At 50.0% G+C, this 24,453-nt stretch overlaps 5 protein-coding genes across 5 annotated transcripts; 4 read left to right on the top strand and 1 right to left on the bottom strand.

Moving 5' to 3' along the window:
* Positions 1-4,951: 4,951 nt before the first annotated feature.
* Positions 4,952-8,944, top strand: FTJAE_1674 (polynucleotide adenylyltransferase; the record flags this gene model as incomplete). The annotated part of the gene is made up of 4 exons (XM_037347788.1): positions 4,952-5,975; positions 6,025-6,096; positions 6,143-6,361; positions 6,408-8,944. The coding sequence occupies 4 exons, from the start codon at positions 4,952-4,954 to the stop codon at positions 8,942-8,944; spliced, it is 3,852 nt and encodes a 1,283-aa protein (XP_037211242.1).
* Positions 8,945-10,166: 1,222 nt separating this feature from the next.
* FTJAE_1673 (indc11) lies at positions 10,167-11,123 on the top strand (the record flags this gene model as incomplete). The annotated part of the gene is made up of 1 exon (XM_037347787.1): positions 10,167-11,123. The coding sequence occupies one exon, from the start codon at positions 10,167-10,169 to the stop codon at positions 11,121-11,123; it is 957 nt and encodes a 318-aa protein (XP_037211241.1).
* Positions 11,124-13,210: 2,087 nt separating this feature from the next.
* FTJAE_1672 (uncharacterized protein) lies at positions 13,211-18,218 on the top strand (the record flags this gene model as incomplete). The annotated part of the gene is made up of 6 exons (XM_037347786.1): positions 13,211-13,300; positions 13,353-13,985; positions 14,036-16,163; positions 16,844-17,740; positions 17,785-17,877; positions 18,097-18,218. The coding sequence occupies 6 exons, from the start codon at positions 13,211-13,213 to the stop codon at positions 18,216-18,218; spliced, it is 3,963 nt and encodes a 1,320-aa protein (XP_037211240.1).
* A 1,762-nt stretch (positions 18,219-19,980) lies between these two features.
* Positions 19,981-23,157, top strand: FTJAE_1671 (sialidase-1; the record flags this gene model as incomplete). Its single annotated transcript, XM_037347785.1, has 3 exons — positions 19,981-21,162; positions 21,236-21,275; positions 21,329-23,157. The coding sequence occupies 3 exons, from the start codon at positions 19,981-19,983 to the stop codon at positions 23,155-23,157; spliced, it is 3,051 nt and encodes a 1,016-aa protein (XP_037211239.1).
* Positions 23,158-23,611: 454 nt separating this feature from the next.
* Positions 23,612-23,925, bottom strand: FTJAE_1670 (uncharacterized protein; the record flags this gene model as incomplete). The annotated part of the gene is made up of 2 exons (XM_037347784.1): positions 23,612-23,665; positions 23,716-23,925. The coding sequence occupies 2 exons, from the start codon at positions 23,923-23,925 to the stop codon at positions 23,612-23,614; spliced, it is 264 nt and encodes an 87-aa protein (XP_037211238.1).
* Between the last annotated feature and the right edge of the window lie 528 nt (positions 23,926-24,453).

Genomic DNA, 24,453 nt, shown 5'->3' with positions numbered 1-24,453 from the left:
CTGCCCGTTCTATGCAATTGAACGCGGTTTGATGGCGTGTCAAGCACGGCCTGCGACGTTTGTATTGGCAAGAGAGCAGCATGACAATCGCTCCAACCAATGGCAACCAATGTTACAGACGGAAACGAGCATCTGTTTCCCGTGCAAGGCCTGGCCTCTTTGATGGCTTTGTGATAAAACGCTCCTGACCGCTGTAGCGAACGGCAGCGAGCCGGAAAATGTGGCCTCTGGGACGTTTCGGGGTGTCCTTTGCGCATTGTGACTGGATGTACGGTTGCACAGAGCAGTGCCTCTTCCCCCCCTCGTCGACCGCTTGGTCGTTCAAGACGGATCACAAATGACGTCGATTGGGGAATTGCAGGCATCGCGTTTGAGGGCTTTTGGCCCTTGTGATGGTCAATAAAATGAGCAGTCATCCGATACTGTCGGATAGGATAATAAATCACCATGTATTGGAGTTGGCACCCGCTTGGCTGCCGCGCATCTGATGTGAGTGCCAGGTACCGTACGCTTATGCTTGTTACAGTGAAGTAACATTCTGGGCCCAAATATCGAGATGATGATATCGTGAGAGTCAAAGTGGGGAAGTAAGAGAAGACCTTGAAGAGGTAAGCGGGGGCCCAATTGTTAACCTCAGCCAGCCGCTGCTTCAACACCTTCCATGAAAAGAGTGATTGAGTTTGGATGGCTTGCGCTTGCCAGCAATTCGTGACTTTTACAGCCACCTCTCGTCAGCTTGAAGTCAGCTTTCGGCCCCAGCAGAGTCAAGGCACGACGTTTGACTGGTCACAGCGAGACACACTGTGCTTCAGCTCCGAAGGAAACGACCGACTAGGTAACTCCGAGCAACCCGGACTCTAAATAGACCTCGAAAAAGGTGTGGTCGTACTTGTAGCGGTAATAGTTGCTTGTAAAGTGTGTGCGCCATAGTCAAAAGAAGACACGAGCTGAAAAGACATGGCTAAAGGTAAAACCACATACAAAACAAAATAAACACTTGTAACATGGTGAACGGCAGAGAAAGGTACATGTCAAGTTCCAGTCCAGACCTCCCCTGTCCCTTGATGTGGCTTGAGGCCGGTGGATGATCTCCCGAGACCAAGACGTGTACAGTGCTGACCTGCCTGACTTGGTCTGAGTGAGGAGAACAGGAATAGTACATAGATACGGACGGGGAAATCGTATAGACGTGCCGTATCGCAGGTGATACGAAGAAAGAGATATACTACGTAATTAACAGATCGCCGAGAGTAAGATTGGCCAAGACAATGCGCAAGGGATGAGCTTAACTCGATATGTATCTCTCTAGGTGATTATTATGTGTTGAGGCTGATCTTGTTCCTGAGATTGGCAGAAAAGGGATACGCTAAGTTCAAGGACAGTTATTTGGTGGCCCAGAAGGGAGACTCAAAGGTATGGCAGTGGCGCAGAAATTTCGGTTTGACAGAGTAAGAGGCTGATTTTTGGTGAGACATGATGGAGAATTCAATGCCGCCTAGAGTTGATCGAGATGCTAAGTAAAGATACGAGTGAGGCGTTGTACATATCCTCTGCCAAAAAAGATAACTTAATCTGTCCTACCGTCAAGGACAAGAGGGTGTCTCGGCATTCTCAAATTGGTTGTTGGCTGGGCGAAACAGGCACTAGACTCTTGAGGTTTCTGCTACATATTTTGTTGATTTTTGGTATTTTGCAGAATTCGATTCAATAGTTTGGTGGGGTCTCTCCAGCCTTTGCACAAAGCATGACGAGAGGCGGAGAGCGAGCTGTTTGTATGGACGTACGTTAGTAGGATGTTGAGGTCTCTCCAAAGTTTAGAGCACGCCAAGTTAATCTGTCCGTCCGTCCATGTGTGTTGGCAGTCCAGGGGATAAGTAGAGTTCGGAGGCAAACACACGGGCCGTTGTTGGGCGTGTTCACCAAATATTCCCGTATTAGCCGATGTTGCCATTGATGATTGATCAAAGTTGATCAAAGTCGTGTTATGTTGGTTCGCGGCCCAGCAAAAGGTGGATAATTGCTTCAGGTTGATTTGACATATCACGATTGGGTGTGATGTGTATAAACGGGGTTGAAGCGAGAGCCAACAAACGCCACTGCAACATTACATCAATATTGTGGTGACTTTTGACTGAATCCAAAGAATTCAAACTGCTTTACTGTTTGTCAGTGCATAGGCATGTCCATGTCTACAAATACATCAAAAAGGGAGGACGTTCTCCTCCACACACATGCCGACATCATCACTGTCGCAGATTAGTTAGCTTTACCTGCATCTTCCCCACACAAACAGAGCATCTTCCATTTGAGGCTGCATCTCAGCAGCAGGGCAAGCAAGGCACCATATCCGTACCCGCCACGGACATATCCGGCCGTGTATGTCCATTTACATTTCACTTCTAGGTTTGCTACGACGTTGGGTTATTTTTGCCCTCAATGATCACCTTTGTGGTGCCCAAAACCCAGAATTCCCATCTCACAAAGGGGTCCTGAATTTGAGGGGAATTGGAGGACCGACCCCTCGACGTCCAGAACCCGCCCTCTCAGGAACGAGATGCTCTGATGCGTGGTGACTTTATGACAAAGTATCATCTGACATAAAGTTGTGTGCGATGCAACCTTTGTGGTTGGTAGCGGCACAACAATCTGCAAGCCTGGGCATGGCATGGCATGGGTGCATCACAAGCGGCCAGGAGTCACCCGCCGGGGATAGATCCAGGGCTAGGACGAGTGGATACAGCCCGTACAGCGGCAGGGGTAGACTCCATAGCAAGAATCAGGGTCCCTGCTCGGTATCCTCCCCTGTAGATACTGACACAGCGCTAGCCAGGAGGTGCCATGAGGGCAAAGCAGCTGTAAATCCGACAAGCAAGTTAACGACGCACGCACGCTGTCTACAGGTTGTGTCGTACAGCGTATCGTCAATGGGTGCGGCTAATGTGATGTGATGTGATCTGAGAGAGGCAATCTTTGGGCCCAGCATTTAATTGCCGTCGAATCTTTGTTAGTGGAGGCTAAAAACAGTCAGCAATATCGGTAAATCGCACGGTATATCGAAATAAGATGCTCTCGCGTCCTATGGGTTGGAATTATTCCATCCAGAAGTAGAAGCCAGACCAGACCAGGGCAGGGCAGGGCTATTTAATTCCATTAGGTTCACTGCTAATAACTAAAGATATTGCGGAGGCTTGCTGCCACGCGCTGGGCGTTAGCTTGGTGGATCTCTCTCTCTCTCTCTCTCTCTCTCTCTCTCTCTCTCATCAGATGGATATCATTTTGTATGGTAAGTTGACCCTGAGACTCGCCCCGTTCTGCGCCCTGGGCTGTTACTGTCAAAGTCACCCGCCGGATGCCAAATGTTCCCATCCCTCCAGTCTACTGAAAAACATTGACCCATTTGTGATCTTTGCTTGCAGTCGACTCTGCTGAGGCTGCTCTATTATCCCCGCTCTCTCTCAAGGTTACAAAGGCCTGGTCACTGTGGCGGACGGTGAGGTGTTGGGCTAATTGGCATTGACAGCGGCCAGCTGGAGACACACTGTACTCAGCACTGTGATTACCCAATGAGTGCAGCAGTGAGTGTCGAGCAGCAGCCGCAAAGGTTAGTGCGTAAATACACCTCGATAGATTGTCCAAAATGGCGAGGGCGAGAGTGTAAATAGGGCTTAGGTCAGCTCATTCTTGAATAAGTCCATTTACCTGCAGGTGAGCTTATGCTCTCGGAGGTGTGGACTATTTACAGTACAGCTGCACATTGGGGTAATGCCCGAGTCCCAGGTACAGTGCGACCTGTACTTCACACCCTCACTTCAGATCCCCTAGGTACCTGCGGCACTAACTAAAACTCCCCGTGTGCCCTGTAGTAGGCCTGTGCTGTGTCTCCGTCCCCAATAACAACGACTACCGTAACGAGGTCCCCTCAGATCAGAAGGACCACCTCAGTTCGGCTCGGTTCATGCTCAGTTTCTCAGTGTCTAGGTCTCTCTCTCGCCTTTTTTGTCTTGATTGATTGATTTGATCTCTCTCCCTCAGACTAAAACTTAAACTAAACCGAACGGGCTTTCCATGTCCATGTCCATGTCCCCATGTCTATCCCGCTAGACGCCATCTCTTGTCATTCCCATACACATCCGCATTTTCCAATCTTGCTTTGTCTCTGTTTTCTTTCTTCATAATTCTCTCTACTATCAACTCTACTACGCTTCTTGTCCTCTGCGAGCTGCTCTGGTCCTCGTCCTGTTCTGTTCTGCTATACCCGATCCCCCTTCTACGCCCTGATCCAATACAGCGAGCACCGTCGTTTCGCCCTCCCCCCCGACGAGACGAGTCGAGGTGAACCGGCGTCCCTCGCACCGAGCGGCCCCCTTTTGGCAAAGAGCCCCCCCACAGGCACAAGCACAAGCGTCTCCGACACGTCCATAGTTCACTCACTGTCCACTGTACTGCTCACCATCTCTCGAATCCTATTTCCATCATTATCCCGCGCCCCGGGAAATTGTTGTTATACCGACTGCAACTGCAATTCCTCACCTTTCTCGACTCGCACTCGCACTCGGCGCCCCTTTCTGTGTTCGCCATTGCCTTTCGGTCGTATACGCTATCGTTTCGCTTCGTTTTCTTGCTCCGTACAACTTCCCATTTCCACGGCCTCGTTCGCTATTCCCAGCCAGGAACAGCGCCTCTCAGCGACCAGATTGAGATTCGCCCCCTGGCTTTCACGATAGACTTTGTTCGGCATTGGATCGCATACTGAGATCTTGAGACCCTCTCTAGCGCTCACGACTGCAAACGAGGTTTTCCTGCTGCTCCATTTTCCAATATTCCACAGCTTTCGCCGCCACCGAGCAAAGAGAGATCCCCACGAGCCCAGGCGCACCCAAACGTCGTCACGCATACTGCCCTCGGTCCCCGCAATCACTTGAACTGTCCCGGGGCTCGCTCGCTGCTCCATATGGACGCCCAGACCACAACGGCCGAACCTCAACATCCTTATCCTTCCAGTCCTTGGACATCTGCCTCGACAATATCATCGAGCACACCGCATCCGACGACACCATCGGCGACGAGTACTCACAGCGCTTCCGCCGTCGAGGGCTCCTTCTTCCCCGACCCGTCCGCCACACAATTCCATTCACATCTCGATCTACTCCCCTTTCTCCTCCCACAACAGTCCAACATCTACCACGCTCAACTCCTCCACTACAATAAGCTCATCTCCCCATCCCGCGGCGGCGGCCTGCAGACACCGCCACTCCCTCCCGTCATCTCTGCTCCTCATATCCAGGCAGCGCCTCGGTCGCGATCTTCTAGCAAGGTGTCGCTAAGAGACGCCTCCGGTAAGGGGAGCACAGCTGGAGGCCATGGGAGTAGGTCACATCAGAATTTAGACAAGAGTCGATCGGTTGCCGCCTCCAAGGAGGTTCCGTCCAAAATGTCTTCAAAGCAGGCCGCCGACTCATCGAGGCATTTACCCCGACGATCCGCACCTTCGGCTCAGTCCCACTCTAGTTCAGTGCCCTCGACGCCTCACCAGCACGCTCGCCAATTTTCTCTTGAAGACCGCGAGCCGTCGCCTACGGGGACAAATAACCATTCCCCGCGATCAGCTTATTCTGAGACACATAGCACGTTATCCTCGCTTCAGCCTTTACCGCCGCGAATATCGAGTTGCAAATACGAGACTGCCCAAATAAATTCTCGGAGGAGAATACCGTATTCGGTCGGCAATGATCGTCTTGAAAAGCTGGACTTGAGGACGGTCAAGAGCAAGTTGACCGAGGATGAGGAGCGAAAGTTAGCGACAGATATGAGAGAGGTCTACGACCGATTACTCCCCACCGCTGCTGTCGAGGAGAATCGCAAGAAATTAGTCTCGAAGCTCGAAAAGACCTTCAACGACGAATGGCCAGGCCACGATATCCGCGTGAATCTTTTTGGGTCTTCTGGGAATCTTCTTTGTTCGGATGATTCTGATGGTTCGTCCACACCCTCAATCTGCATGATTTACAGACTAACCCTATCTAGTGGACATTTGCATCACAACCGCATGGCGCGAATTGGAGGATGTCTGCATGATCGCCAACCTCCTAGCAAAGCGTATGTATCGTGACTCAATTCGCCAACAGCTCGCTGACATCAACAGGGGGAATGGAGAAGGTCGTCTGTATTTCGGCCGCCAAGGTGCCCATCGTCAAGATCTGGGATCCTGAACTGGGCCTTGCCTGCGATATGAATGTCAACAATACGCTTGCGCTCGAAAATACACGCATGGTTCGAACATATATTGATATTGACCCGAGAGTTCGAGAGCTTGCAATGATTATAAAGTATTGGACACGGAGAAGAATAGTCAATGATGCCGGTATGTTGTTTTGCCACCCCTTCCAACTTGTCTAACGGTTTGATAGCGTTTGGTGGCACATTGAGTTCCTACACATGGATCTGCCTGATTATCGCGTTCCTGCAGCTGCGCAGCCCTCCCGTTCTTCCTGCATTGCATCAGTCGCCACATAAGTTACCCAAACCCGACGGTACCACCCCCGACTTCGCGGACGATATTGGCAAACTGGCTGGTTATGGAAAGAAGAACAAGTCATCTACTGCGGAGCTTTTGTTTCAGTTCTTTCGCTTCTACGCTCACGAGTTTGATTACGATAAGCACGTTCTCTCGGTGCGGCAGGGCAAACTGATCACAAAGCACGAAAAGAAGTGGCATTATGCGATCAACAATCAGCTCTGTGTGGAAGAGCCGTTCAATACTTCTCGTAACCTCGGAAACACCGCCGATGACTATTCTTTTCGCGGTTTACATATGGAGTTACGTCGAGCATTTGACCTGATTTCGGTGGCGAACTTCGAGGAGGCATGCGAGCAATATGTGTTCCCTAAAGAGGAGGAAAGAGTATGGTCTCGGCCGGCACCACAACCTCGACCTGCTCTGCTTAGGAGCTCCTCACAGACACATTCAGGCCGAGGAGGTCGTGGAAACCACCGTGGCGGAAGACATAACAATAATTACCGAGGCGGAAATTCGAATCGACGTGCATCTGCAGGTGTTCCACAGTTCGACGCCAACAACAACAATGTGTTTATGCAGCCGGTCAACATGGCGCAGGATCTACAGTGGTACCAAAACCAACAGTTCCAGTTTCAGTACGCACAGCAGGATCTCATGACTCAAATGGCGTTGCACCAGGAGAACATGCGTCTATTGTATGCCAGTCAATCACCAGCATTTGTGCAGCATCAAGCCCAGGCTCAGGCTCAAGCTCAAGCTCAAGCGATGGGTCAACAGCAGCAACAACAGAGGATGTCTACAAGTACAGGATCTGGCCAGCAGACGCCTCAACAGACATCAGATCGTTCCAGGACAAATTCATTTGATAACCCGCCGCTCAGCGCTCCTCTTCGACCAGACTTGTATGCTCTATATGGAATGACTTTGGGCACGCCCTTCTTTCCCCAAGCGGGTGCAAGTTATGGAACGTATCCCTCATCTCCTGCTAGTACCTCGGGTGCTACCCAAGACTTTCGTCGCCCGCTTCAGCGAAATGGTATAAATAACGAAACAGGTGTTCAAGGATCCAACAGTGCTCTTCGTTCACATTCGCAGCCCGCATCTCGGTCTCCGTCTACAGCACAAGCAGCTCCCGGTTATTTCGGTGCCCAGTCTTACAATGGTCCAAGCCATTCTCGAGGTGTTAACGGCAACGCAATTCCAAGCTTTATGCCTGATGACACAGAATTCGACGAGACTCCCAAGGCACACGCAGACTCACCGCAGTCGGAAGAGGGCAAGTACTCTGTTTATTTGTCGGAAAGCCCAAGTCCCAGCAAGCAGCCTCAGCCACAGCCTGTAGCGAATGGTCTTGCTTTTGGGGATGTCTCTGGTCAGAGTCCAGGGCGACGACGACTTTCGACAGATCAACTTCCTCAGACAATTCTCGACCGCCGAATGAAGAGGACATCCCGATCGCCTTCGCCTTTGGGCCATGCACGAAACTTCTCATCGAATACGTCATCGGCACCTTTGGCACAAGGCCCTTTCCCTGGTGGTCAAAACAAGAACCTTTCGCGCCCATTGGTTGTTAATGGATCTAGTCTCAAGACAAGCGTGACCCAAAGCCCACGCCAACCACCTTCGGGAACAGGTAGCACTACATCGGATGAGTCGACCAACCTTGAGAACCCATTGCAGATTCACGCCTCAAATGGTATTCCCAGCTTTCCTGTTGATGGACCCGTCATGCCGCAGGCTGTACCTGAAGGAGCTATGAACCAACAAGGTGCCTACAACCCTGTTCCTGTGGTGGCCAATGGTTCCGCTGCCCCAATGATGGCTGCAGCTCCATCCACGGCAGACGATCCATCATTCCGCGATCGCATCGCGATGATGAGCGCTTACTACATGGCAAGTCCTCATATCGTACAGGACCCGATGGTGGCAGCAAACTCTCGATTGTCCCCTTCGACACGCCAGCGCCTGATGTCGCGTCAGCAGAACGGCATGATTGCTCCTCTTGATCTTGCTATTGCTGAGAACCGCATCAACAGACCGCCAGTTGGTCAAGACTTTGCTCATCTTTCGCCAGTTTACGAGAATCGCACTCCTTCTCCCACAGTTCTTCGAAAGGATGGACCTTGGAAGTCAGAGAAGCAGAACAGTCCTAAAACAGGAAGAGGAGATGGACCAAAGTCCAGCCAAAAAGCCGAAGAGCGAACTCAAGAGCCTCAAGAGAGTACAAAGTCTCAGAAGAACCAGAAGTCAGGTTCTCAAAAGGTCAACGGAGCCCGAGAAAACGGCCACGTTCGTGGAGCTAGAAGTGAAACCGATGGTGGTTGGCAAAAAGCAGGCAAGGGAAAGAAGAAGGGCGCCAACAACAACGGGCAACAAGGACATGGCGAGCAGCCCCCCAAGCACGAGTCGGAACGAAAGGGCGGTTAATCGATATTCTCGATCTGAGAAGTGACGAGACATGTCGACAGACCCCTTGACGAGTGTCTTTGGGATAAGCCTGTAAAGTTGGACCTTGATCTTAACCGGCATTTTGTCATTTTGGATAGGGCGACTTGCAATGTTGGCACGCAATCAACGATTCACGAGGACTTGAAAAGCTTAAAAGCATGAGGGGAGAGCTGGCACATTGGAGATTATTCTGGATGGTTTCCAGATATTGACATATGTAGCAAGAGTGTACGATTGATGTCCAACGGTGTTACTCATAACATTTATTACGCAGCGGTCTGCGGACTTGACATACAGATTGGCAACGTCGGGAGGGCAGGATGGAAGAGCAGAAGGACAGCAAGGCCGGATCCGCTGGCTAGATGAGAGCGAAGATGGATGGTTGGGTGGGTGGCTGGTCGGTCGGTCTGGTTGGTTGCAAGCACACATGGAAACGAAGAGGCGTTGGCGTCTTTCTACACATGGCCGGTTGGGAGGAGGCGTTTTATATACAGAGCTGCAATTGCATTTAAGACAAGTCCATCTTAAGGGGGGGCAGGACAGCGGTTCATATCCTTACAGGCTGCATGGGCAAAGAAGGGTCAAGCGGTTTTTTTTAGATGGTTGTCAGTAAAAGCATGGGCAGATGTAACGAAGCACAGAAAAGAGATAAATGAAAGTTTTAATGCATATTAGTTTCTAGAATTGGGACGACTCCTCCGTGGATCAATGAGTTGTTAGGTTATGATGAAGCATTCGCCATCCCCGCGGTCTCCACTCGGAGGTCCGCGGTGATGATCTCCGGATCAGATAATAACTCGGACTACTCTACGATTTATCGCCCTCATTGTTCCGTATAACCGCCCAAAATCGGTGGGGACGATGCCGAAGTTCCGTCAATCTGAGACTGAAAGCACGATTACATGATGTATTATCCAATATTCTGCAGCTTCTCGCGCGGTAATTTTGGTTGACTCCCGCGAGCTTAGCAATAGAGGGGTTTCATTACTAAGGGGCCATGGTTGTCTTTGAGAGGCTGAAGTAGCGCTGACGCATTGCTTCCGTTAGTTGCCGTTTGATAGATCCGGGTGTGTAAGTTGAAGTATAAAGACGTCGGTATGATTCCACTTCAAGGTCATTGTGTTCCTCACACTTGTTCTCATATCTCCAACTCTACACTCATAATAAAGGAGTTTAACACATTCACGGATACACTATCAAGATGAGCATGCTTTCAGCTGAAGTCACGGAATGGGGTCAACCTCCCAAGTCCATCAAAATTCCCCCTCCTGCAGCTCCAGTTCACGACAACGAGACAGAGATCAAAGTCCTCGCTGCAGGTCTTCACCAACTCGTCCGCACACGCGCAGCGGGAAAACACTACACTGCCACTGAACTCCCCCACGTCCCCGGTGTCGATGGCGTAGGCATCAATGTCTCAACCGGCAAGAAAGTCTACTTTTCTCTGCTTGGTACAAAGCAGGGCAGTTACGCCGAGATCGTCAATGCGCCAACTCACAACATCGTTGAGCTTCCCGAGGGCGTCGACCCTGTTGTCGCAGCTGCTATGGTCAATCCCGTCATGGCGAGCTGGATGGCGCTGCGGAAGCGTGTTGATTGGACTGGGAGGGAGGGCAAACCTTACAAGGTCTTCATCAACGGCGTCACCAGCGCCAGTGGAAAGATTGCTATCAAGGTAGCTCGTCACCTCGGTGCTACAACCGTCGTAGGCGCAGCGCGCAACAAGGACGCGCTGTCAGAGCTCGATCTCGACGCCAGCGTTGTCCTTCAAGAACCCAGCGCCACAGACTTTTCCGCCGCAGCAGACGCAGACATTGTTCTCGATTTTCTCTACGGACCGTGGCCCAATGCGTTCCTGTTGAGCCCCAGTACAGCTAGTGCTAAGAACCCTATTACGTGGATCAACATTGGGTCTATGGCGGGCGATATGGGTGATATTTCGGCGATGGGGCTGAGGAGGAGAGATGTCACGGTGCGGGGCTCGGGGCCGGGAGCGTGGGATCCGAGGGAGCTGGGGGTTGAGACGGAGGGGATGTTGAAGGTCCTTGTGGGATTGGGAGATGAGGGGTTGAAGAAGTATAGGATTGAGGATGTCGAAGAGGGTTGGGGTGATAAGGGGAGGGATAGAGTTGTTTTTGTGTTTGGTGAGAAGGCTTGAGGATGGGGTGAGTGAGTATAGGGTGAGGAGGACGATAATAAGATTTTATGAACGACAATGACATTAATTAACTGCTTTACCATTGATGAATAGCAATTTCTCATAAGAGTTGTTAGTTTAAAAATAGTGTAGAAATGATGAATACTGGCATGATATTGAATCAGTATAGAAAGTGAGATCAAATGCTTCAATTCGACCTTAACTAGGGCCGATAAAAAGTCCATCATCCTTTGACCACAGCTTTGACAATTTGGCTCCATGGAGAATCAGGAGCAGCTTACATGAGTTGAGTAACAAGTCATTTGCTGACAGATTTTCATTATCGGGTTCCGAGAGATGAAAATATGTCTTTTGAATAAACGCATCAGCTGCGGCTTGTCTCATCACCAAGCGAAGGGTGCTTATCCTGAGTGGTAAAAAGATTTAGGCAAGTTTAGCCTAAGTTTACGAGACTCTTTACTGAGTTTATTTTGGCATCCTAAAGTCCTATGCTTTCTTTTCCTAATGGAAGCCTAGCCCTGACAATAGAAATCGGGCAGATTATGCTGCAGAAATGATATCATCGCATAAAATGAGGCAGTTATAGAATGGCTTGTTATGCTTTCAACGCCTATCGATGGTCGTGACCGTTAAACGTTGCCTGGAATACGATGCATGTATCGTACGTACTGTTTTATGCATGCAGCTTTTGATGCCTGCTCTGCTGAAAAGCTGACACCGAGAAGAATAATGCCCACATAGAATCCGAATAGGGAATATCGTATTCATTGATAACACGGGCTTGTGATTGCTTGTGACGGGAACTTTGAGCGGATATGATTGACAAGTCCCTTGCTTGGGGCTATGTACGATGCTGTGGATCTTCACATCACATGCTGTTATGAAAAGAAGTATTACAAGTTGGTCAAAACGAGTTTATAAATAGCAAGAGACAATTTGGTGGACGAAAAAGTATTCAAGGCAGCTCGGTCCCTGACATAGGAGATGGTTCATCTCATAGTCCACTGGCGAGTCCTTGATGAGTCCTAGTTATACCGCGATAAGATTGAGTGAGTTGAGACTCCTCCCCCGCAATGCATCTTACCTCTTTGCGCCAGATGCAGCAACGAACTTGCTGGGGACAGAGATCCACTGAACAAGCAGGCATTGCATTCCCATAAATGTCATGCTAATTGCATCAGTTATTGACAGTGTAATTTCTGTAGGTAAGTACCGTACCATGGATACTTTCATCTGGCGCCTCTTACCGTTTGCTCAACTCAATTCATCTGCCTTTATCGGAACGGTCCGTACTGTGCCAATCCTATGAAGCAGTTCATTCTTCTCCAACTCAAATAACCATTAGTTTCCTCTCACCGTCTTCTCATAGACTCGCATTCGTTTTTGCGACCCCCTCTCTTCATCACAGTTGCACAAGAGAAACTAAGAGTTTATGGGCGCCCGCTAATAAAGGCCCAGACGCCAAGTTGTGACTGCCCCAGTTTTCAACCCCAGCTTCGTCAGAACCCCCAGAAGAGCCAGAGGCTGAGGGAGAGTCCTAACCCACCTTTAAGACCCAAGCGTCCTCCACTTTCTGTCACTGACTTCCCGGATCCCGATCTTGACCTTGCATTGACTCTGATCTCAAGAGGACGACAATAACTAACGACCTAAATCACCGAGTCTCGAGGTCTCGTCTCGCTTTTACGGTCGACAGCTACAATCCTTACTTGACTCGTTAGAACGCCTTCGCGCGCCTGATCTTCCCAGACGAGTTTGGTTCGAACGTGGCAATACCAGTTCCAGCCGTCTGGAACCCTCCACCAACGTCGCACCAAAGATCCGACAACCCCGGCCGTACGGACGATCCAGCAACGCCTTCGACTCTACATACACGAAACAGCTAGAGACCTAATCCGCATCTCGAATACGTTACAAACCTCACATACGCTACCCTCCGGCGAGGCACCTCTTTGCCACGCTGTGACTACAATGCTGTGGTCAGGCGTTGGCATTGACGCTGCGCTCCTCATCGCGGCCTGATGCGCTCCCTCCGAAACTCCGTCCCAACCGGCGACAAACAATCTAATTTTTCCATGAGGGTCGACATGGCCTCAAGAACATCTAGCGATGGCCCTCCACCCGGAGGCGGCCGACAATGGACCAAGTCATTGATCAACAAGATCCCGAGACGAGGGGTATGCTGGTCAAGTTCATGATCAGAGGACTCATACTGACCAAGTGGTATAGATTAAGATAATCAGTCAACATGCCCCCGAAACCAGCACCTCCGACCTCGACCTGCATCTCAGATCTCCAGATAGCCACACCACGAATCCTTTAGAAAGCCAAGAAACCCAAATCCGACAACTCCAGACCATTCTTCAACGGATGCCTCGCAACTTTCCTACTACGCCCAACCACGTCGACTCAGCTTACAAAGATTTCACAAAATACAAGGAGCAATGTGCTACGCTATGCCGCCATATTCTCACAGACGAACTCGGTCGTGGTTCTCGTAATGGTGGCGATCTCCCCCGCCGTGACTCAACCGTAGAGTCACCGCAAAGTCCTGGCCAGATCTACGACACCAGGAGTTCCTTCAGTGGGAGAAGTCTAGCCGAGGTTGTCTCTGGGAGTGTTGGAAAGAGCATACACCACACTGATGCCTGGCTGTCCTCTGTGCGCGACTGGAAGAACTACCTCGAGTCCCTTGCCGATGCATGCCGGACGAGTCTGATTGAGACCTACAAGAACAACGAGCGCGATGCAACGCCGGAACAGGTGGAAGCCCTGTTCACGAATAAGCGTTTTCGAAAGGAGGCTGTGCAGCGAATGCGCAATGCCAGTGTAACCCGGGTCATGTCGGCAGATCCCCAATTCGTGTGTGGTCCTGGTCAGATATGCAAGAGACAACAGCTGACAAATTGTAGTTTCCAAAATATGAAATGCGCTTTTACGATTACGAGAGAATCAAGCAGGAGTTGAACGAAATCAGACAACTTCTACAGACAGGAGAGTCTGGCATTTCGCCTGACCGGACCATCAAAGAGTTTGCAATCTCACAGCGCGGCGATGCTATACTAGAGTTTGCCAACAATGCGCCTGGATGTAACCACAGCGATCCAGCACTACGTTTTCGAGTCTCGTCTTACATGCTTGCAGAGACGTCACCTATCTTTGCGCGCATGTTTGCAGGGCACTCTAGCAGTCTTCACCTATACGACGATGACGATATATCGACACTGCTTCCGTTACCCCCAACGAAATATTTTTGTAAGGATGGCTCCGAAGCTAAGCTTTACCGTATGCCCCAGATTGAGTTGAACCACCTGGGTTCTCTGGAGATTCTGTTACACGCAGCACACATGCATAACGAAATGGTTCCACGAGAAATCGAGTTCGAGCAGTTTGTTGCTATCGCTGAGTGTTGCATGCGATACAAGAGTACTTCGCCTTTAGAACTCATCGTTGAACATCGATGGCTGCCACAATGGATGCACAAGGGTGCTGATGACATGCCTGATGGGCTCTTGGTGATCAGCTACGCATTTGGACTCCGTCGACTATTTTCGCGCATGTCGAAGACTACTATTCTGAACCTTGTGGATGAGAAAGAGTTATTAGCTAAACCCTGGCCACAGAAAATTAAGGATAAAATCTGGGCTGTTCGTTGCGCAAAGATGGCACAAATCCACGAGTGTTGCGTTAGTACTATCCGAGAATACATGCGGGAACCAACACACAATACGTTGGAAGGTTCGGAAGAGCTTTCACTGGATACGCGAGCCAGCTTTTCGTCGGACAGTTTACCACCGACGATGCTGACGAGTACACCGAGATGTCCCAAGGGCAGCCATTGGTGTGACGCCACGAACCTCGGATGGCTGATGCTACTCTACAATGAGATGAACCTTCTGCCTCATATTATGGCACCTGATGTTTTATCTCACTTACCCAGGACACAGCCACAGTCGAAGAGTTTGGCGCAGATCATGGATGCCTTGAGAAGGATTCCCGCGCCGCCAACACCCATTCATCGAGGCGTGTGTGATCCTGGGCCCATGTTTCGCTCTGCTATCAGCGATATCTACAACAGTGTGCTGGGCCTGACGCTCTTCGACATCAGTGGGAAGAGCCACGGTTGGGGACTCTCGAAGCACAGAGAACGAGAACCTCAAACCCAGCTCAACAAAGGCCTTGATCGGATGGCTGCACCTGACCCGAACTACAGTGTTGCTACCGAGTTCCCCGAGATTGTTCGTCTCCGCATCTTATGTCAGCTGGATGAAATCGACGATCTTCACACAGCAGCCATGATCAACCGCGCATACTACGAGACCTACAAGAAGCATGAACTGTATCTGATGAGAAACATTCTCCGCATGGATCGCAAACGAACAGCGACTCGCAGCCACATACCAATCGGCCCTACCACCAATGAAGAGAAGGTTCTTAGGGATGAATCGGAAGTGTTGAAGCGCACGCCAGCGGATACTGCAGACGGCATCACTCTTCACAGCGTCGTTGAAACAGAAGGAGACTACACAGACTCCGACTCGGACAGTGATAGTCTTTACTCAACTTCAGTGACTCGATCAGCTGCTACTACAAGCACAACCACCCGGGGCCGTGATTACCAAGGATCGTCAGACCCTGCGCGGATCACGGACAGCCCCGCACGGATACCACGGGCCCGGACCGGGACACCCACATCAAGATCCACTGGCATCGGATCTCCGACGACCCCTCGGCAGGCCGTATTTGACCCACCACCGCCTCCGACCACGGCACCACCACCGATAACCACAATCGACGAACCTCCTCTCACAGTCGAGGAAGCAAACCGAATTCTTTGGCCAGAAGACGCCATCCGAGCTTCCGAGTCACCGTTACCAATAGGCCCAACAGGCATAGAAGGCATTCGCGAAAAGTTCCGCGCCGGTGATCCCGCGTTTGATGCGGGCCTTGAAGAGAAAACTCTTGTGCCGACTGGCGAAAAGCAGTTGCGGAGTGAACATGACAGACAGGTTGGACTACTGAAAGGTGGTGATCCTTCAAGTAAATGATGCAAAAGATCTACATGACATTTATACGTTTGCATACGCAATTTTGGAACATCTACATATTATAGCGAGCGATATTTGGATGGATATGATATATATTGTGGTTTGGCGCCCGAGTGACTTGGCATGGCATGGCTCGCTGATACCCTCTGGCGCTTGAGGAGTTGAAATGTTGTATATTTGACATTGTTGCATATACTGATCGATCATGGTTTATTTGGCGTTGAATAAACTTGTTTCATATTATTTACATGCGCGCCATACCTCTTACTTTTGCTTGTGCTATGACATAATCCATAACTTGTCTCATAGTGATGCTGTGCTTTAGCGCCATGATCAGCACGCACCGTACTCTTCTTACGTCTCCAATTCCTTACTCTTGCGTCTGTGGCTGGTTTTATTCACTGTCCATGCCCTGAACTTTTCGACTTTCTCCTCATTCATCTCACAAATTTACTCATCACATCAATCAATATGGACTATTATTAACGCATCAAACGTTTCCAGTCATGTCATCGAAAGTCAACACATGGAAATGATAAAATCTAATCCTCCTGGGTATACTCACCCGAGTCAAATGTTCAGTGAGTGCGATCCAGCGAAGAATAGGGTAAGTAGCTGCTGATCATTCTAGCATCTCCAGGGACAGGGAATGGTTTGAGGATGATTACTTAGCTTTCAGCACCATCGTGTACCATACACGGGATGAGCCATGGAGCAATGCAGAAAAGTTTACAAACCATGGATTGGAACTTAACCCGGAGCACTACACTTGGGCTCATGGTGTCGGTACCGTCATACTCAAGACCAAGCGCTCCCCCAACAAAAGACCCAACACAAAAGGCAACAAGAATATGAGCGAGCTGGTACTAAAGAACGTCGTCTTTGCGCCAAACTACATCTGCAATGTCATCGGCGGGAATATCTCACAGGATGGCTACGTGGCCAGAGTTGGCCCCGGTAGTGTTAAGAGCGAAGGCGAGATACGTGACAATAAGGGATTCCAGGTCGCACACTTCCGACATAACAGGAACACCATGCAGCAAATCGAAGTCAGAATATGGGGCCCTCCATCGGGTCGAGAGCTAAAGGAGAGATCAGCATTCCCCACGCGCATCAGACTCGACTTACCATACTTCAAACACGACATACAGGCCAAATGGCCAACCGACGAGAGATGTCGCTTCGAGAGGTACAGGTCAACTCGTATCCCTTCTGTTAACATTGGGAAAAAGCCCTGGTCGGAGGAAGAGTTACAGAGGCTCAGGAACGAGGGCATACATTTCGACGAAGAGGTCGAGAGGGCTATAATTCATCATGACAAGGAAAACCCCGCGGGTGCTGGGAGTCTCAGAACTCGTAAAATTGCCACGATTTTGAGAGGAAAGTACCGCACGCAGTGGTTGAAGAACCCGTTCCAGGATCACTTTGACACTCATAAGAGATTCCCTGAAGCGTTGAAATGCGGCCGGGGGTTTTCCTTCGCCCAGAACGGTTTTGTGAATCAAGTGTGGGGTGATGCCAAGGGGTTTATGACTATGTACGGGTACAGGTATGAAGTTGATGATGAGTGTAAGATGGCGGCTATTCAGGTGAAAGATATTATGAGAGAACAGGGTTGGAGGTTTCTGGCGACGAGAAGTGGGAAGACGAGGACGAGGACGAGGATGAGGATGAGAGTGCGTGGGAAGACACGGATGAGGACATGTGTGAGTGTGAGCATAATAAGTGCGAGTGCATTGATGGCATTGAATAAGTCATAGAGAGTTGTGAAAGGATCAGAGATTGGTAGCATATGGTATGAGACTGAATGTTGGTGGAGTTTGAAGACTCTTGGCAAGATAGGCTTGTGGAGAGATCGATGTTAGCTTCGGGGTTTAATGAAAGCTCCGAACGTGTTCCATGTATGAATATGCATACCAACTTAGTCATTCGAAGTGATGTAGTTACTTTCATTGTCCAGAAGGACGATAATAGCGTTGAAGTTTGTGGCTTACAGCCTTATGCCAAGGGTGAGGGCGAGTCAGTGGAAAAGGAGGCTGACCCGTAGACCTCACGGTTCCTTCAGCCAGAGTAGGGTGGATAGAGCGTACATTAGATATGTCTCGATAGCGGAAATGTGTTTTGGCGGATATGAATGGTCACTGCCTCAAGTCAATGTTCAAGATTGTATCTGCAATTCCTATGATGGTACTTCACTGATGGAGGGAAATCGTCGAGAGGGCTGTAACAGAGTAAAACCCCAGTGTAATCACCTTGAGTAACGCACTCAAGCCTGGAATGCTATAATAATGTATTATCTTCCGCTGTGGCTTATTCTAACAGGACTGCCAAGAACCACCTGGTGGCTTTCACGATTCATGGAAGAGAAGCTGAACCCTCGAGCATGACTCTCAATAAAAAACTGCCTCTACTTCTGATGCAGCTTCAAAGCACCTCGCAAATACTATTGCGTTAAGCACTTATGCACGTCCCCTTCACTTGAACTGGGTTCCCCATAGCGCGCGCGTGTTCTCGTTGTGTTATATCCCGTAGCTCCCAAACCAGCAAGACGGTATCAAGCCCAGTGTTGGTCCTACCAACGCTCGGACACCTAGTCCGTCGGATTTGGAGTAGTAGCTGTCGAGCTGATGGAAGCGTGTTAGCTGATGGCTAGTCCCGGGGCTAAAGTGAACCTGTCATCTGCTTGTGCGAACTAGTAGACGTCTAATGCCTTCGTTCGACGATGTTGTCCACTTAGAGGTGGTCGTTAGCGAATCTGCTAAGAGGTAAACTGGTTTTAGTTGGGTTTATCCTTTGACTGGAGCTCGAGCTCTAACAATATGGAGATGTGGTTCTGGATAGCAAGAGGAGTGATGGTTGCATGTCCATGTGATTCAGCAGAACAGCTGGGATCTTGAGCACCCAATAGCTGAAAGAGAATAGTAGACTTGAAGATGAAATCATGGCACGAAAACAGGATTGGTAGACATAGTTATGCGCATTCGGCAGCCGGCATTCAAGCTTTCCACCTGTTCCCCCAACATCAGGAACATGCACGGAACGAAGCCATTGCCCATCATACCGATTATTCGGTATCACCGTTGGACCCTGTATGCTGACATGGGAATAGAATAAACCATTGTTGGTCTAAATTGGACGATCATCGTTGGATAAAACAGTATACAAGAGGCGGGAGACACCTGTAGATCACTTTACCAGCGGTTTGGATCCTTCGCGACAGAGTAATCCACCTCATTCCAACTGTCACAAGCCAATACTGAAGAATGCAACTAAGACCACTTGAAGCTTGAGTAGTCAAGCCCGCCGGCCGACCTGGCGTCTAGAAGCTCTAGACAGCAAACTATACAAAAGCGTTGTAGTATTCGGATAGACCTATGAAGACGAGACCGAGAACATGGATAAAGCTAAAACAATTAAATAACATGGGGTCCCAAGCATATAATTAAGCTTTCCTCGCCCGAGACCCTTGCCGATCATGGTTTAAGTCATTCTGAGATAGGAATGATATGCAAGGGTCCAGGCCGTGAGAATGGAGACACCAACATTCCTCCCGGTTCCTGGAACCACCACGTTCTTGGCAAGGTTTAGCCTCCTGCAAGGTCCCGACGGTTCTACACGTCCCTGCATTTAGTATAGCTTCACTAATACAATTTGACCTCGTACGTGAGGCTTCTTTTATAAAATGTTTTGACTATGTCGTTGTAAGTTCTCTTGTTCTGCTCTTTGTTCCCTCCGTTTGACAAAATTCCCACCTAGACAAGTCATTGTCACAAACTCGTCCACTCCTTTTCATTAAAACATCACACAAAATGAAGGCTGTTTATGCCTTGACGTTATGTCTGGGCGTCGCTGATGCTGTGGTGTTGCCTGTGTTTTCAGCTCCCAAGGGTGGCTATGCACTTCCTCGACCTGATTCAGATGACACAACGGATACTTCAAAGCCTGCGGCTGGATCATCAAAGACTAATTTGAATTCTGTGCTCCCCGTATTTGGAAATGCAAAGCCAAAGAGTGGATTTCCAGCTTCTGCTTTGTCGCGAAGAGTTGAGCGAATTGAGCAGACTTATGGCTCTGATGAGTCTACAGATGACTCTGACTATACGCCTACGGAGCCATCTGATGCTACTCCATCAAGTCCATCTGATGACACGCCCTCAGGCTCTTCAGACGAGATTCAACAAGTGGTGTATGCCGAGCCATTCATGCAACCCACTTATGTCCGCTTCGGCCCAGCTCCTGTCGACAAGCCAGAAGTTGCTCCCAAAGCCAAATCAAAGTCTAAAGATAGTGCGAGTGTAGCCAAGCATGGAGGAGACGATGACTCCAGCTCTGGCGGACACAAGCAAAAGGGCAAGGATAAGAACAAGGGAAAAGATGACAAGGGACGACATAATGGCGATGACGATGCTACAAAGTCTCGCAAGAAGCCTGAAGATTCACCAAAGACATCTTCCAGCAGTGCCACAGATTCAGTTTCTGTTACTGCTACAAGCACTGCAGCCCCCACGAGCTCGCCTACGGGTGATGACAAGGGTAAAGGCAAGGGGAAAGGAAAGGGGAAGAGCAAAGACGACGGAAGACATCATGGTGATGACGATGCTACCAAGTCTCGCTCCATGGTTGATGACTCCAAGACTCGATCATCAGCATCACCAACTGCTACTGCAGCCTCCAAGAAGGGAAGCTCCGGCAAGCACTCTGGCCATGACGATGCTGGCAAGACTGAGGACTCCAAGACCAACTCCAAGAAGGGATCAAAGAAGTCCAAGTCCAAGGCCTCCAAGAAATCCTTCATCACCCATCAATCCGGCAAGACTTTCGATGCAGACAGCACCAAAGGCGGCGGCAAAAACGGCCCCGGCTACAATCCGTCCTTCGACGTCCCCAAGCTCAACAAGGGCTACATCCAAGCCATCCCCCCCAAAGCCAGCACCCTCAACAACAAGTTCAGCTCTCGCGTGAAGCCCCGTCCCCAACTCAACGCAGAAAAGGTCCGTCCCATTTCCTCCTCCTCCTCCCTGCTCAAGAGAGATGCAAAAGAAAACGTACTGAGTCTCCGTGCAGCCGCGCCCTTCAACAGCGCCGCGATCGACCGCAAAAAGTGGTCAGTGACGTGTGATAGCGTGCATGAGGGGGATGACTGAAAGAATGCTATAGACGGCAACGGCGATACCATGTGGCATACACAGTGGGAAGGCAGTGAGCCTGCGCCGCCGCATAGTATCACTATTGATATGAAGAAGAGCTATAACGTCAATGGTATTTCTATGTTGCCGAGACAGGATGGCTCGCAGAATGGGTATATTGCACAACATCAGGTTTTTCTGAGCAAGGATGGCAAGAATTGGGGCTCGCCTGTGGCGTATGGGAATTGGTATAATGACTGGACTGTTAAGTATGCCAATTTCGATACACAGCCTGCACGATTCGTCAAGCTCGTTGCTCTCACTGAAGCAAATGGCAATCCTTGGACAAGCATTGCAGAACTCAATGTCTTCCAAGCAAACGACTACATCCCCCCTCAAGCATCTCAAGGCGCTTGGGGACCTACCATCAACTTCCCCATCATCCCCGTCGCTGGAACCGTTGATCCCACCACGGGCAAAGTCCTCGTCTGGTCATCCTGGGCTAGAGATACCATGTCCGGTGGCCCCGGTGGCTTAACCCTCACTTCAACATGGGACCCAGCAACAGGCCAAGTCGCAGAGCGGCAAGTCACAGAGACAAACCACGACATGTTCTGCCCCGGCATTTCGCTGGATGGGAACGGCCAGCTCGTCGTTACGGGCGGAAACAACGCTGAGCGCACAAGCCTCTTCGATCCCGTGCAGCAGACGTGGGTATCAGGGCCCAACATGCAAGTCGCACGCGGGTATCAATCCTCCGCCACGACATCCACAGGCAAGGTCTTCACCATCGGGGGATCATGGAGCGGCGGCTCGTCCTTCAAGAACGGCGAGGTGTACGACCCCAAGAAGAAGACCTGGACGCTGCTTAATAAAGCTGATGTCCAGAAGATGCTCACGGATGATGCGCAGGGCTTGTTCCGCTCTGATAACCACGCCTGGCTGTTTGGTTGGAAGAGCGGTACTGTGTTCCAGGCTGGGCCGAGTAAGAACATGAACTGGTACTACACTGAGAAGAAGAATGGCGATGTCAAGACAGCGGGGCAGAGGGCCTCTGATCGTGGTGTTGCGCCTGATGCCATGTGCGGCAACGCCATCATGTTTGACGCTGTCAAAGGCAAGATCCTGACACACGGTGGAACTCCGAATTATCAAGACTCGGATGCTACTACCGATGCCCACATCATCACTGTCGGAAATCCTGGTACAAACGCTTCTGTTGCTTACGCGAGTGAGGGTCTCTTCTTCCCTCGTGTCTTCCACAGTTCTGTTGTTCTACCCAACGGCAACGTCTTCATCACGGGCGGTCAGCAATACGCCATCCCGTTTGAAGACTCAACGCCCCAGCTGCAACCGGAGATGTACTATCCCGAAAGAGACGGCTTTGAGCTCATGAAGCCCAACAACATCGTGAGGGTATATCACAGCATCGCCCTCCTCCTCCCGGACGGGAGAGTCTTCAACGGCGGCGGTGGTCTCTGCGGCGGATGTGACACCAACCACTTTGACGCTCAGCTCTACACTCCCCCCTATCTCTACGACGCAAAGGGCAAGTTAGCCACACGCCCCAAGATCACCTCCGTGTCTGTATCTTCCATTAAGGTCGGAGGAACAGTCACTGTTCAAACGGGCGGAGCTATCGTGCAGGCTTCGCTGGTGCGGTACGGAACGGCTACGCACACTGTTAACACGGATCAGCGCCGTATTCCGTTGACGTTGGCTAACGCGGGGAAGAATTCGTATACGTTCCAGGTGCCTAGTGATCCTGGTGTTACGCTGCCGGGATATTGGATGTTGTTTGTCATGGATAAGAATGGAGTGCCGAGTGTGGCTTCTACGATCAAGGTTACTGGTACGTAGGCGTTGGTTTATTAGTATAGATTTCGTATGATCAATTTTAACACAAAGTTCCATCGTATTTTCTCTTCCGTACCCGTGTACCGTTAGGGGGAAATGCGCAAGAACATCGAATCGGTCAAGGAGGACGTCGGCGCTTTTGTTTGGGGCTATGCTGAACTTTGGGAGTATAGGAAGCATCACCCCAAGGGTCAGGCACACTCTGTCCGTCACCCGACGACCAATATGTCACGAGATATCCTGCACTGTATCAACTAAATTGTAATGGCCAGCAAAGCGCAACTGTTGTAGAACTTGGGTGGCATTATTAACTTCTGTTCAGTAGCTATAAGCTCTAAGCCACGGCCCTTAACTACTTTGCAAGAAAACGAGGACTCAAGGCCGGCGACAGTGAATAGGAACCCAGGAGCTGAGAGAGGGCAACGTAGAAGGTAGAAGTTATTCGTGTTTTCGACGCCTATAGTCGGCTCTGAATATCGGGTTCCGATAGCCTCTTGGGCTCCGATAGCTTCTTGGGCAAGTTAGTATCACATATGCCATTGATAAGATTTTTCGACGAACGTTAAGCAATTCTTCCATGAACTCGTCCCAAGTAAGAGTACGTACTGAAGCACTCTGTTGTCTTCTGAGTTGTTGCTCCGCCATGGACTTCAAGAACAAGATATCGCGTTCCTGGTCCGTGAGAGTCTCCATATGATCAGGCGTGGACTTGACCTGAGTGACAGGACTTGGGGGCTTCTGAGACTGGTCGTTGGATGATGGCGTACCCATATTGGCGGGCGAAGATGGGTTGGTAGTCTAGGTAGTTTCTCTGGATTGGTTGTAAGCCGTCAGTTAGTTGGTGGGTGACGATGGGTTGACAGACTGAAGGTGAAGCAAGAGATGTGATGAAGACGCAGATGGTGATGTTTCTTGTGATGGAAGTGTTGATGATGATGAAGAAGAGAGAAAGACGATCCAAGATTGGGGGGGTGAAGTCCTTAATAAATAGGTAACTTGGCGTACGTAAAGTTTGTTCCTTCAGACCTACAACGCCGAGGTAGCTACGAGAATCCCGAGACTGAAAGCAAGGTTTATGTTATCGAATTCGGTCCGAGGCCAGTAAATAGAAAGCCTCTTTTGAGAAATTGGAAAAGCCCAATAATCACAACAAGAGTTAATTCATGCTATCCATATTGGTCACTCCTCGGGCAGCAAGAAAACACTAAACCTTAATTTAAGATATCAAAATAAACTAAATATAGACTCCCCTAAGCTTAGTCTAAATTTACCTAAAGATTTTAATTACTTAGGGTTAAG

This window comes from Fusarium tjaetaba (assembly GCF_013396195.1).
Source record: "Fusarium tjaetaba strain NRRL 66243 chromosome Unknown NRRL66243_c0000030, whole genome shotgun sequence".
NCBI lineage: Eukaryota > Fungi > Ascomycota > Sordariomycetes > Hypocreales > Nectriaceae > Fusarium > Fusarium tjaetaba.
Note: the sequence above shows the minus strand (reverse complement) of the source record. Positions and strands in the feature narration are given on the sequence as shown.